We start from the raw sequence: 14,342 nt of genomic DNA, 5'->3' as shown, positions 1-14,342 counted from the left end.
TAGTAATGAACAGCAAGAGTGCAGCCAATCCGCTCCCAGGATGCTCCCTCATATGACACAGCCAATGCGACCAAGATTGTCAGTGGTTGGATATGTGCCCAATGGGGTTAGAGCAATTCCAAATTTTATTAGCTAACCAAGGACTGTTAATAATCCATTTTAGAATAATTCTATGCAAATGAAGTTTGTGTGGATAGACTGAAAATCTGGGCGCGGGTTGTCCAACAGGGTGCTATGAAGCCCATATCCATATCACATTTGCAGGTGAACGGTTTAAAATGAATCATGGCCTCTGTCCCCTTGGACCAACGTTGGACCCATCTGCTGTAGCTACATTGCTCATCTTGTTCAAGAAAGAAGACCTATATTTTATTCTTAATGCTCAGTTGAGGGTGGAATTGATGTGCTGTGTAACAAGCCCTAACGTATAAGAACTGATAATCCTATTAACAATAAAGAGCTCCCCGTTGCAGGACAAATCTTATTTTCCATTATGGAATCAAACAACAGGCATGAACAAACAGCTAAGATTAAAATATGATTAAGGCGCGTGGTCAAAGAAGTATTTCAACAACAGGAGTTGCATTGTCTGGATTGCTATTGGTTCTGCTGCTGATCTGTTGTGTTCCCATCTCAATCACCAGGTAACCCAAACCAAGGAAGTGTCTTACTTACAGCCTATAGGCTGTCCCTAGTGGTTGGAACTATCGCTCCACCAATGAGTACCCAGCACACACTTCGAGACTAGCATAGGGTGGGCCACAGTACACCAGTAAGAGGTGGAGAGTTTGGTTTTTTGGGCTGTCCACTCCACTTGCACATAGGTGGGAATGCACATACTGGATTTACCATGAGGACATATGTTTACTTCAACTTGGGAAAGGTTCTCCATCTTTGACTGGTGGCATTGGGTCATGGGAGCACTATTTTCAGTTGGAGCAAATACGATTTAAAGTAGGACATTTACCCAATTTCTAGAAATGTCTGCATACATAATAACAGCTGATGCTCTAAAAATCTACCCGTGTGGATTTTTATTTCCATGGGCAGGAAGTGCCACTTGCCTTCCTCCCCTTTTTCCTCAAGGGCTGCCACTTTTCTTCATCCACTCTTCATACTGTGGATGGTGTGAATCCAGGTCCTCGGATTCACAGTAAAGAAACATGCAACAATGCTGCAGTAAAGGTAATATGATAAAACCTATGCATCCTTTGATATGCTTTACGTCATCCTTGTATTAATGCCTGTTAGGATGGAAACATGTCAACTGCATTGCTCACAAGAGTGTGTACCCATGCCTCGAATTCGATGTAGCAAGCTGTTCCTTCCTGGCCACTGTCTCATCACACATGACAGCCATGCATGTACACTGGTGGAACTTTGTGACACAGTTTGAGACCCAGACTGTGGCCTCGAGCCGCACAGCATGTGCGCGAGCTTCCCCCGGTGTAAGTACGGTCAGCCCACCAGGCTGCGGAAGACTAACAGTGGTGGCAACAATACTGTTTATAGAAGCAAGCCAGGGCTTTGTTACCTGTCAGTACTGGGGAGAGTCACCTATTAGGTCTCGCCTTCAGCAAGCATTAGTCATGTGTTGTCAGAGACCTATAGTGAACAAAACAATACAGTGAATGAGTTTGGATCAGCACCGCACTCATGATTGGATGTCTGTGTTGTCCATCTAACTTTTCTGCTCATGACTGGATGGATTTCCTCCCTTTTCTTTTTCTCATATCGCGCCCAGGAGCATTTCGGTCTCACCATTTGTTTCATTGGAAGGAATGTAGCCTGCCAACGGTGACATCAGTCCTTTCATTGCACGCAACTGAGGACTATTTACTCTCCCTCTGTATCTCTCTCAGCCCCCCTCCATGTATTCTCTTCATTATGTATTTTCTTAAAACATAACAAAAAAGAATTGACAAAGCCAATAGGTTTCACAGGCAAGACCAACTGACTTTGCCAATGCTTTTTTAAATTAGTCTGACAGTCCCTTGCAAATCGGAAGCTAAGCCATCCATGTGGGACATGGATGTCACACCTGGGCACGATTGGCGTGTGTAGATGAGGTGTGTCTAGAGTGTGACATATGCTCTCTGTAAGTGGAACCTAAAATGGAGGGCTGCAGGGAGAGGCAAAACACCAGATGTGAGCTGCAGAGTTCCCTGCAGGACATTCCAGGGATGTCTTGTAGTGGCTCAGACTGAGAAATATTTAGGAGAGGCCACTTAGGCCCCCCTTGAAACTAGCAAGTTCCCCACTGCTCTTTCCTGTCCCTTGGCTCCCTGGAAGGGCTGCTCTCCACCAATAGGTTAACAGGTAGTTAAGCAGGGCAGGCTTTCTTGACATCGTGCTCTGTTTTGGATTTTCATGCCTGGCAATCCCCAGTTCTATCCTACTTTCCTGCTCAATCTAGTGACAAAGACCATGGCTAGACCAGTCTGAATGGTGTAAGGAGGGAGCTACCCAGAACCACTCTCAGATCTGAACTGCTGGAATACACAACTCCTGCCTGCATCTTTAGTATAACAAGCTTTGGCAAAGACAATAGATCTCACCATTGTGACCTTTTGGCTTTGACGACCTTTTTCAGCCATGATGCACAGCATTTCTGGTGCTTTGCATCATAGCTAAAGTTAAAATAAAAGAAAAAAAAGTATTTGATCCGGCTGCACACATCATCATGTGGGGCACACACAACGCATGCATGCGCCTACAAAATTAAGTGGGCGCCTTTTTTCTTTCTCTTCCCGTTTGGATCTATAACTAAAAAGAAAAGGCGTAAAAGTGTTTTTTTAATACGTGCTGGGGTGGCAGGGTGAATGGAAGCAACAAAGGTTCTGGAAGCAACACAGTGGAGGGTAGAGGCGATGAACACACAAGAAACCCAGAGAGAGGTAAGGGGCCGGTCTCGAAAGGAACACGGCAAGGGCAAAAGGGACTGAGAAGCATCATGGTTCAAGAAACATGGAGGGCATGGTTGGGAGGAGGCAATGGGGAGGAACTCACAGGCGAGCACAAGTGGTAGGGGGATGGTCAACAAAGAGAAATGCAAAGGGAGACAGCTCGAAAACACATGAACTCTGATGGAGGGATCAATTCAAAAGAAACAAATCGTGGTTGAAAAGCAAGCAGTTGAAGCAGCGTGCCATCCAGTCAAAGAGATTGTAAAGAGGCAATGCTCCATGGGCGGAACAGACACAGGATTGGCAGGCTGCGGCATGAATAAGAAGCAGGCAAAGGTGGGTGATAAGGAAAGCCAACCAATTGTAAGCAATGGGAGAGCTTCAAGCCCCTCTATGTTGTTGGTAAGTCTGAATATGAGTGCAACAGGCAGCGCATGCACTGTCTACTAGGTTCGACCTCAAAATGGGAAAACCAATATTTCAGCACTTCTTTCCAGGAATCCTGGGTTTCCACACCATTGACAACTAGAAATGTTCTGTTCTCCAGGGTTGGGTAGCCACTGTCAACTCAACATGATGGGTTTAGGACTTGAAACCTTGGGATTTCAATTAAGACTGCCAGGAGAGACTGCCTCAACTCTGCTTCAACGGAAAGACTGAAGAAGGGACAAAGACAGTGTCCTTGCATAAAAAGATGCTGCTCAGAAGAAGGGTGGCTGTGAAGGACCCGAGAAGTATTGAAACAACGGCATCCACTATGCACCAGGAAGCGATCTGCACTGCTCCATGGGTGAAGTGGCATCACAACGTGACTAAGCTGTGAGGTTTCCCAGCATCAGCAGAGTGCTGCAAAGCTGTATGGTGCTAAAGGAAACCAGGCTGAAAACCATGGGCTACTCAAAGAGCAAGCCACCGTAGCGGAGGAGTTCTGCTTCAACAGAGGAACTGACATCTAGGCCTAAGTAGTCACGAAGGGTGGTGACCTAGTTGTATGGGTGGTAGGGTTTATGTCTGGGTCCGAGGAAATTCCCATGCCCCTGGATTCATCAAGGCGTGAGGACAGCGACACCATTGTCACCTTTGTGAGTGTTGCATTCACTACCTTCTTTCACCTGAAGACCCGTGCCAGCACCATAAACACTGAGGGTGCACCCGTCAGTGGGACTGGGCGAGGGGCTACGGGGCCATGCCATGTACACAATTTGGGCAGCACAGACTGCCTGTGACACCTAAGCACCCCATGCACGGCCTATGCTGCGAACGGACTCATGCTGCACTCAAAATAAACCTGTGCACACGTATACGTAATTCAACATTGCATTTGTGATAAAACCATAATATTAATGCTAAAAATATGTATTTTACACACAAAAGATATATTATTTCCGTAACAAAATCCATTAATTTTGACAAAATCTATTTTCAAAGTTCATACATTATCAACCAATTATTTGATAAACATGCCAAAAAACAGACCCCAGTAAACCTCTCACCACCCGCATGCGTACCCCTTTCACACAATGAAAACAGTCTTCAGCTTCCTAATGCTCCTAACAAATTATTTTGTGTAAAACAGTCATGAATGTTGGTGGTCATGACCAAAAGTAGAACTACTAACTGCGGTGGGGCAACCTCCAAAGTGGCAGAATGCAAAGGACAGTAAACATGGGCCCCCAGCCTAGGCAGTCGCCTTCCTCAGATTTCCTCTCTCCCCTACATGGAGGAGGAGCTTGAGAGTAGCTGGTACGGTGGCACTAGCAGCATTTTTACGAGGAAAAAGCCAGGGGAGCATTCTTCTAAAGTCCGAAAGAGACTGCAGAAAGGGCAGACTTCTACAATTTAGGATCGAAGAGGAACAAAATGGAGGAAGGTTCCCATGGATTTAAGGAGGTATTGACCACAGAGTCAGACAAAAGATGAACAACGAGATTGACAGAAGATTGGGAAGAGGTGTCAAGTGAAGCAAGTACAGCTAAGGGAGATTAGACAAGAGTGCAGATGAAATGGAAGTGAAGAGGAAAGCCTGGGCAGACAAGCAGGAGGGAATAATGGTGGTGTACAAAGGAAAAGGCTTTGTAAAATGAGGCTGGAGTTGAAGTCTCATGACATTGAGACTTGTGTGCCACTGTGACTGGGTATCGGAGGATAAATGATTGGATGAGATGGAAGGGTCAACAACAAGCCTGGTCTGTGGGCAACAACAGAAGTGGAATAATGGCACAGGAAACTAAGATGCCGGTGGAGGTGAATTTTTTCAACGGGTTTCAGCTGACATAGGGAGACCTATCCAGGACTCAATCAGCAGGAGACAAAGTGATGGGCAAACGTGGAGAAAGTGAGCTAGAAAGGGTAGTAACCAGGATCTGTCACTATCAATAAATACTGGTGACAGTTGGAGAGGATGTGGCCTAATGGCTAGAGCGGTGGACCTCGAAGCTGGGGAACCGGGTTCAAGTCTCAGTAGGGACCCTCAACATCCTGTGATTCTGGGCACATCACTTAATCTTCCCGTGCCTAAGAAAAAAAAATTAATGCATCTGTCTGTAACACAACTGGTGCTCATGTAAGGCGCTCTGATACCTTCAGGTCTAGTTCGCGCTATGTAAAACTCTAAAAAAATAAAAAGCCAAGAGAAGACAGTGCTCTAGTTCTCTGGAGGGAATGCAGGATAATAAAGTGCTTGGCCAACACTGTGCTATGTAAGGAGATGAGGGCCTTTATTCCAGATTATTGAGGGAGCACTCAGGAGTCAAAATGTGAAGGGTAGGCCATAACAATCTGAGGGGGGCTAGTCATTGTAGGCACTATTTTCCGTTCATTATTTATAATACTGTGAATAGAATGTCTTTGCTTGAAGTAGGTGTAAACAGAAGTATAGTCCTGGCCACTAGAATTAAGTGGTTGTGCGGCTGCTGCGTTTTTCACATAATTGTAGATTTGCCACATAATCCATAATTTTCTGCATAACCTGGATATTTCAACAAAACATAAATGTTGTTTCTAGTTCAACCGATTCAAAAGTTACTAAAACACAGCAAAACATACTGTTGCACAGTGGAAGCCCTTTGCAAAGGTTGACTGGTCACCCTTCTGTTGTTTATTGTTATATGTGGGTGTTAAACCGATACTAATGGGGAGCAAACAATGCTCAGACAGTTAACAAGTGTAAAAATACAACAAAATAATGGAGAAATACTTTTACAAAATGTGCAGCATTATGCCACACAATTGACGTTTTCTTGCCACATAATTTTCCAAACCGTGCCACATAATTTGGCTTTCCCCTGCTGCATAATCCCAGTGGCCCTGAGTAGAGCACGAACAAACTGCAGATTACAATCCCCTTTGTAGACACGACAGCAATCACGACAACATTCCGAGCATGCACAGCCGGGGCGGCCTCTCCCAGGAGAGCCAGTACTCACGTTTCAGGATGTTCCGTCTCTCCAGCTCTTCCACAGCAGGTCTTTGGCTCAGGCGTCTGCGGAAAAACACCAGAATCACGTTTTGCACCATGTTGTCATGCAAGAGTGTCCAGGCGTCCGTGTGCACAAACACAGCACAGGGTCGTGCAGAAGGAGATGTCAAACCTCCCCAGCACATCAGAAGCCACTGGCGGAGACTTCTAACCGTGTGACACAAACTCCCTCAGGGATCTCCCCGGGAATGCCCCAAAATCTGCCCTGATCCTTGGTTTAATCCCAGGCTATTGCACGGTCACTTCTCCATCACTAGGGTACAACATGTCCCTGGGGCCAGTTCATGAATTTGGTAAATACAAGGAGGGAGTGCTGTCTTCCTAAACAGGTGTGACGGGGAGCTGCCCGCTGGCGGGTCAGCAGGAGCCGTGCTGTGGCAGGTGCCTGCACCACAGCTCTACTGGGCAGGTGCTGAGGCGCACACAGCTTCGCTGCAGGCCGGAGACCCCGGGAGCTCCCTGCTTCGTTGCTGTCAGAGCAGAGAGTGCCTGCTGAGGGACGGATGCTGCTAGTAACACGCTCCCAGACACTGCTCTTGTCAGCTCTCACGAGCCCTGCCCCCTTCAGGCGTCTTCCAATCACAGGAGCGGTGGCAGCGCCACTCCACGCCTGCATCACACGAGGGACCCCCAGCCCCCTCTTCGCGGGAGATGCGGATGCTTTCCACGAGAAGTCGTGCCGTGGAAGGGAGAGGAGGGGGAAGGATCACCCCCACTGTTGCTAGGTGAAAGGTAGACACCATGTTCGGGATACAGCATCCCTCGCTGATAACAGCAGCAGACAGCACTTACTACATAGTAACAGCTTTTAACTCCTCTCCTCCTGGTATACATTTCACACAGGCTTTTTGGGCAGGAGCCATCTAACGTTATTGTTATGTCAAATACTAATTATCTCGAGCCACACTGTTGGGAGGGGTGGGGGGTGGGGCTAAAGTGGGGTACAGGTCACTTCATCCAAGATGTGTAATCGATATAATATATATATCTATACCTCTATGTACCTCTCTCTCTCTCTCTCTCTCTCTCTCTCTCTCTCTCTCTCTCTCTCTCTATATATATATATACGTATATGTTTGTTTATATATGGAATAAAGTACCCCCTGCCGTACATTATAAGGATATTGCAAGTCACCAAGGAGTTCCATAACCATGATGTTCGAGTTCCTTTATAAGGCTATTGAACTCTGGGATGACTTGCAATATTCTTATTATGTTCACGAGAGGGAGAACTTTATTCCATATAGTACATGGTCACGCCATCACTTTTTCCACATCCACTGAAAACCTTGGTGCGTAGCTCTTTCATATGAAAGAGCGAGCACGTTTGTAAACATGAAGAATACAAATAAAACCGCCAGTGTAAAATTAAACACATCAAAACCTGATAGATATTTTTGCAAACAGATATTAGAAACAGTTAAATAAAAGTCAGTTTTAATACATTAAAAAAAAAGGCAGTAGTAGCTCGGAATGTACAGAAACACACAGAAAGATTCTAGCTTTTCTCTAACTATCTAATGAGTGGCAAAAATAAGCATGTTGTCTCTACTTATCATTGTGAGCTAGAAAAATAGAGCAGGAGAAAAAAACAGCGTTAAGATTTCGTTGCTAAACCGATGCTTCAGTTATGCTCCGTGACCTGACCTGCCTTTCACCTCGGCTGCTAACTAGTAGCAGGCATTGTGATATCAGAACACAACTGTAATAAGTTATAATAGTCGAGTTCTCTTTTCTTTATAGTTAGCAACTGGGTGCGTCACCAGTTGCCAATTATTAAGAAATTAGAGAAAGGCCAATAGATACATATATACATACACAATATAAAGCGTTATAAGTAAACCAAACACTCTAACTGCAATCCATCTGGGTTCAAAAGTATCTTTGAAGCAGAAGTCCAAAAACCATGATCTTATTTTTTTTCTTTTTCTTTTTTTCTTAAACTAAGGCTCCCATTGTGAGTCTGCCTAAACTCTATCCATGCAGGTTTATGCCACCAGGTGAGACTAAGGTGCCTGGTGTTGCTGCATTTAGTAATTCGGTGGCCGTCTTTTTTTCTCATCGTGAGTCGAGGATGAAAGTCAAAACAGTGACACTTGATGTTAACAGGAGAGAGATAGAGATACTCATCTGGGCCCCTATTAAGTATTAGCATTGTTTGCGCCCAGGGCATCTTTGAAAAGGTGTGCCTAGCGCAAACAATGCCAATGCGCCCCATTATGGTGAATGCGCTGCCCTGAGGGCTGCCGCCAACTTGCGGTGCCCCAGGGCAGCGCATTCATGTGAAAACACGGAGCACCCACCTGCACCGTCAAAGGGGATGAGAGATCCCCTTGCAGGTGGGTGCAGTCAGTGACTGCACCCGCCTGCAAGGGGATGTTGGGGGGGGGGTCAATGGGACCCGCTTTTCCCCTGCAGAGGGCTGCTTTCGGGGGACGCACTGACAGTGTGCCACCTTTTAAATGGCGCACTGTCAGTGCGCCTCTTGAGGGCTTCTTTGGCTTTGCGCCCGCGTCTGAAATTTGGCACGGGTGCAGAGTCAAAGGTATTCCCTCATTTGCATAGGGCACGCCCCTCAGCCCTATGCAAATGAGGGAACACCCTCTGTTGATAGCACTGGCACTTTAACTGCACCAGCGCTATCGGTATTATAGAAGGGAATGCACAAGCGTCTGCACGCCCTTCTATAATACCAAAGTGCCCTGGGGCGCACAAAGTGGGTGCAAACGCCCGGGGTACCTTATGTAATACGGCCCCTGGTGGCTACATTTTAAAATGTTAAACCAGATAATATGGAATCAATACTGGCTTCCATGCTTGTTAAACTGTGTGATCCTAGGGAAATATTGTATTTCACATAGCTTCCTTTTTTATTATCACATATGAGCAGACCTTTAAAAGCTTGATTCATGATGTATGTTATACAAGCACATCTTACGCTTAATTTAATAGACTATAATGTCGCTCCCTCTATAACAAAAATTTAGGCCACTTCCAGGGTTTACATGACAACTAACTTGCCTCTTAGTTCACTAAGGGCATTCTCACTGGAGCAGGGGAAGCGAGCCATGAATGTTTCTAAAAATGATCACTTTTTATAAATGTCTGTCTATGCAATGATAAAGCCTGATGTACTAAGGTGAAATGCTTCTGCAAGTTAAGGAAATACAGTTTTTTTAAATTTTGAAGAGACTGTATCAGTATCATATTTTTACAATATGTTTGTTGCACAATATACATGGCAAACATTTTCATGGTTTGGTTCATGCATGGACTCACAACCAACCCAGACCCATATCTCTGCTCTGTCTCCAGTCGCCCTATCAATTTGCCCACATGCCCTCCTCTATTTGCAACTTGAGCTTTGTACATGGCGCCTTCAGATCACTTGATCAAATGATTTGTAAAAGGCAAGGACTAGAATCATGGGGCCCGATTCACAGAACTAACTTGAGACAAAATCCTAAACTTACTACCATTTTCGTATTCACAGAAGGAACTTACTCATTTTGGTATTCACAGAAGACACTTACTCACTTCGGTATTCACAGAAGTTGGGAGTCCTAACTTTAGGACTCCTAAATGCCTTCTGTGAATAACGAAAGTCTTAAAATTAGGATTTTTATCAGTTTAGGAGTGCTAAAGTTAGGACTCCTAACTTTACTACAACCAAACTGAGAAAAATCCTAATTTTAAGGCTTTCGGTATTCACAGAAGGCACTTAAGAGTCCTAAAGTTAGGAGTCCTAACCTTACTACTACTAAATAGACAAAAATCCTAATTTTAAGACTTTCGGTATTCACAGAAGGCATTTAGGAGTCCTAAAGTTAGGAGTCCTAACTATACTACTACTAAACTGAAAAAAATCCTAATTTTAAGACTTTCGGTATTCACAGAAGGCATTTAGGAGTCCTAAAGTTAGGACTCCTAACTTCTGTGAATACCGAAATGAGTAAGTGCCTTCTGTGAATACCAAAATGAGTAAGTGCCTTCTGTGAATACCAAAATGGTAGTAAGTTTAGGATTTTGTCCTAAGTTAGTTCTGTGAATCGGGCCCATGGAGTCCAGCCCATATGCACAGATTTGACAACTCTACCATCAAGGCTTCTTGGAGCAGAATCGAAGAAGAGTGCGTGCAGTGAAAATACATTTAAAATCGGTGGTCCCAGTAGAGGGACTCCAGGCTATTGTGTTGTATGTGACTGTAGTCATGAATTCCCAGGGAGAACTACCAGGCCCAGGTGGGGAGGGCAGGAGCGTAGCTATAGCAGGGGTATTTGGAATGTGACCATCCTCAAAGGCATTTTTGGTTTAGTGTTTGGACCTGGGGTCCTGAGTTGGGTCTGCTATGTCTGTGCCAGTTTTGTTGTTGTTCTCATTTCACTACGAGGGTTTCAATTGTTAATTTTTTGGAGTGGGATCCTAAATATATATGGCAACCAGTTTGCCAAAAAAGCAATAAATCCACTGGAAACATCTATTACAACGCAGGCATTACATCGCAGTGTCTTTACAACGCAGTCAGTACCACGGCTGCGACGTTACCACAAGTTCCATTACAACGCAAGTCATTACAACGACTTGCTTTAGGGAATGCTTTGTTGGACTTGTGTTGGATTTTAAGTCCAACACCTTCCCTACTGATACACAGACTGGAGTTGGAATAGTAATTTAAAAATATTCCGAAGTCCAGCGCTTGCCTTAAGCAAGTTGTTGTAATGACTTGCATTGTAATGGAACTTGTGGTAATGACACAGTTGTAGTATTGACTGCGTTGGTAAGTCACACGTAGTAATGGCATGCGTGGTAACAGACACTATTCTAAATCCGCACCCACAGAAGCACACCCTGAATAGGGTGCAAATTTACTACTTTTTGGAATTCACAAACATTGGCAGTAGTAGGCATAGAAAGCTAAACTAGTCTCATGTTTCCAGGCATACTACTGGCAATCACACATCCAAAAGATTATGGGATGTATGCCTCAAATAGTCTAATTAGTGGCAATCGATTGGGGTAGCATTCCAACCGATCTTTTTTCACCCACTGTGCCACTCTATACAGAGAAGCACCTAATGCCAATCAGTGCTGAACCTGTTCCTCATGGAAACAGTGCATCTCACTCCACACTCTTGGTCATCTCACTCCTCCACCCTGCAGCACACTGCTATTTTAGTTGGGAAATTTGAGATCCACACCCCTGAATCTAACTGACTAAGATCTGCCCTAAACTTGCATGTAAAATATAATGCAAGGGCCAAAAAAATGAAGTGATATTGTACATTGGGTGTGTACATATCACCACAGAAATTTTGACAAAAGAAAATTCAGTTATTAGATACTTTTTGTTCTATTATATTAATGTATTTAACATTTTAAAGTCAAATTAGTAAGCATATTTTTCTATATATTTCTATAGCCCCAAAAACGTTACCTCAACATTCACCAGGGCCCCACGCACATTTGTTTTTTAAGTGTATAGATTTATATATAACTAATAGCATCAAATGCGTTTCCTACCGGCCACTTTAGGACACACGCTGCACATTTATATACCCCTCAGAGGCTAAGGCACAGGAAAAGGGAAGGTGAGGATCGGTAGATGTGGGCATAGCAAGGGCAAACTTGGGTCCTTTCGAACGCCCAGTTCTGCTGTGCAGGCGAGTTAGTGGATCAACTAGAAAATTTCATAGTTTGCAGCAAACTGGGTTGGGCTCAACTGTACCACCACCAGACAAAAATGAACATTTCCAGCTGGTGCCCTGTGCTTTCTTTCGTGCATTCTGGGCCACTGTCTTTTGAATGACTTCTTCCTCTGTTTTCCTTTCTGCCTCTTTTTCTCTCTATCAAGGTTGGACACTGTAGGCCGGTATTCAAGTTTCTACAATCCCAGCTTCCTATCTTCCTACGTTGCAGAATATCACGGGGCATGTTGGTTACCTCTGGGACTGTAGCCTTGTAAAGACCAGTTGGCCATCATTTATTAGGTGAATACCATATTGCTGGGCTTTCTGGCCAGCTGGGACCTTGGCGACTCTGCTGTGTGTCATGCTGTTCGCAATTTGTTTGTCTACTAGGTACATTTTGGTTAGAGTTAGGCTACTTCAACCCAAGAATCTGAACCCTTTTCCCTCCAAAGAAACGGCCTAAAGAATGAATCTAGTGTGAAAAATTGATGCCAAAAATCCTGCCTCCCCAGTCCCACTGGCTTCTTTTCTGAAGAAATTGCCAACAAAGAAAAAAATCTGCAGCCAATCCATTGCGAAGCAGGTAAAGGCACATCCCTGCAGGCTTACATCTTCAGCTGAGATTGGCTTGAGTGCTTGTAGGCCACCAATCTGGAGTGAGGGTTCAATACTGGCACTGGACAGAGACTCAAGACAGGCTATGAAATGACGAGTTGAAGTGAGAAATCTTCTGTTATTTATGGTTTAAATCTTTTATTGATTTTCAAACAGAAGACATAAAGACCCCCAGCTCCCTTAGGACAGCGCAGTGAAGACAACAAGTGTCGCAGTAGATAACATTACTAAAGTAAGATGAGCGGAGCGGGTCTACGGGAGGAAACAATACGTAGGGGTGGGAAAAAACAGAACAAACATTTAACACCTAACTTTACCTCCCTCCCCCTCATCCACCAAAAAAGGGAAGAAAAAAAGGGGGAAAAAGGAGAATGAGTGCTCTGGAAATCAGCATGGTGGCTTGGGCTTACGCGAGGAGCTAGTTTGCGGGATTTGTGTATCAGCAAGGCGAAGAAGTCTGAGATATCTGGGGCATGTTAGTTCTCGGAATTCAGCTGTGAGCAAGGTCAAAAAGGGTCGCCACAGCTCTGGAAATTCAGACCCTTTGCCAGCTAAAGTGAGGGTGAGCTTTTCCATCCCCAGTACCTGCCAGAGCCTCTGTAGCCATCCAGAGTGTGTTGGGGGCCGGGTGGACCGCCAGTGTGCAAGGATATTCTGAGTGGCTGCGCCCAGTGCGATAGCAATCAACCGGCCCCTATCTTCTGTTACTTAGAGCTATATCCATGTTTTTTCCTGTAGTGGAGTTAATCCTAAGTGGACAACAGTTCTCTATCCATGCTGGTGGTCCTTTCTGCCTCCTTTGATATAGTCAATAATAATATTCCACTTCAACAACATCAGCCTAGGAATGATTTTACTTGTCCTTATGAACAGGAAACAAAGTGTGTGCCTTGGTGGCTCGATCTGTGGGGACTGGTCCTCCTCATCTGGGATCCTCACCAGCTCTCCACTGGTTCTTCTCTCACTTAATATTTATATGAAGCGGATCTGATCCAAGCCCCCCTATATGATGATGCCAATGACCCTGATGATGGTCACCAAGATATTGTCCAGACGCCAGGGCTAATATCTTACCACAGCAAAGTGGCTGGTAAGACCTGCGAAATAAAAGCTGAGATTGATTTAATATAAAATTGAGATTTCAAGATGCACCCTATCTATCTTTACTAAAATGGTATATCTGAAAGAAATACGTTAGTTAGATTCCTCACCTTAGAATATCCCCAGGCGTCAGGCTGGATCCGGAAAGATTTTTGTAGCAATACCCCTTGCGCGTCGGTAGGCATCGTCTGCGGCTCCGCGTCCGTCGTCGGCGTCGTGCGCCGGAATGACGTCGTCGAAGTACTTAGACGCCGCCCTCGCGCGCTGACATCAGTTCTTCTTTTTTCCGCACCAGTAAGCGCCGATCCGGGAAGAGCTTACCCCTAGTCATTTTTTGACTAACTTTTTTTACTTCTTTTGGTCTATCGACTCGACTCTGGTGCCGGTAGGATGCCTGGTTTCAAGGCCTGTGACACCTGTCATCGCCTGCTGTCGGTGACGGATCACCATCGCCGGTGCCTTTATTGCCTGGGGGCCGACCATGACGCAGAGTCGTGCCTCGATTGCCAGGCCTTGACGTCGAAAGCTAGGCGGGAGCGGTCCCGTAAGCTTCTC

At 45.1% G+C, this 14,342-nt stretch overlaps 1 protein-coding gene across 1 annotated transcript in view; it reads right to left on the bottom strand.

Moving 5' to 3' along the window:
* Window positions 1-14,342, bottom strand: part of PHACTR3 (phosphatase and actin regulator 3) — a 584,477-nt gene that overhangs the window by 22,333 nt on the left and 547,802 nt on the right. The window contains exon 9 of the mRNA XM_085619467.1: window positions 6,332-6,387. Coding sequence (XP_085475593.1) covers window positions 6,332-6,387 — 56 coding nt within the window. The remainder of the gene's footprint in view (window positions 1-6,331; window positions 6,388-14,342) is intronic.

Source organism: Triturus cristatus, chromosome 7 (genome assembly GCF_964204655.1).
Source record: "Triturus cristatus chromosome 7, aTriCri1.1, whole genome shotgun sequence".
NCBI lineage: Eukaryota > Metazoa > Chordata > Amphibia > Caudata > Salamandridae > Triturus > Triturus cristatus.
This window is presented reverse-complemented; position numbering and strand designations above follow the sequence as displayed.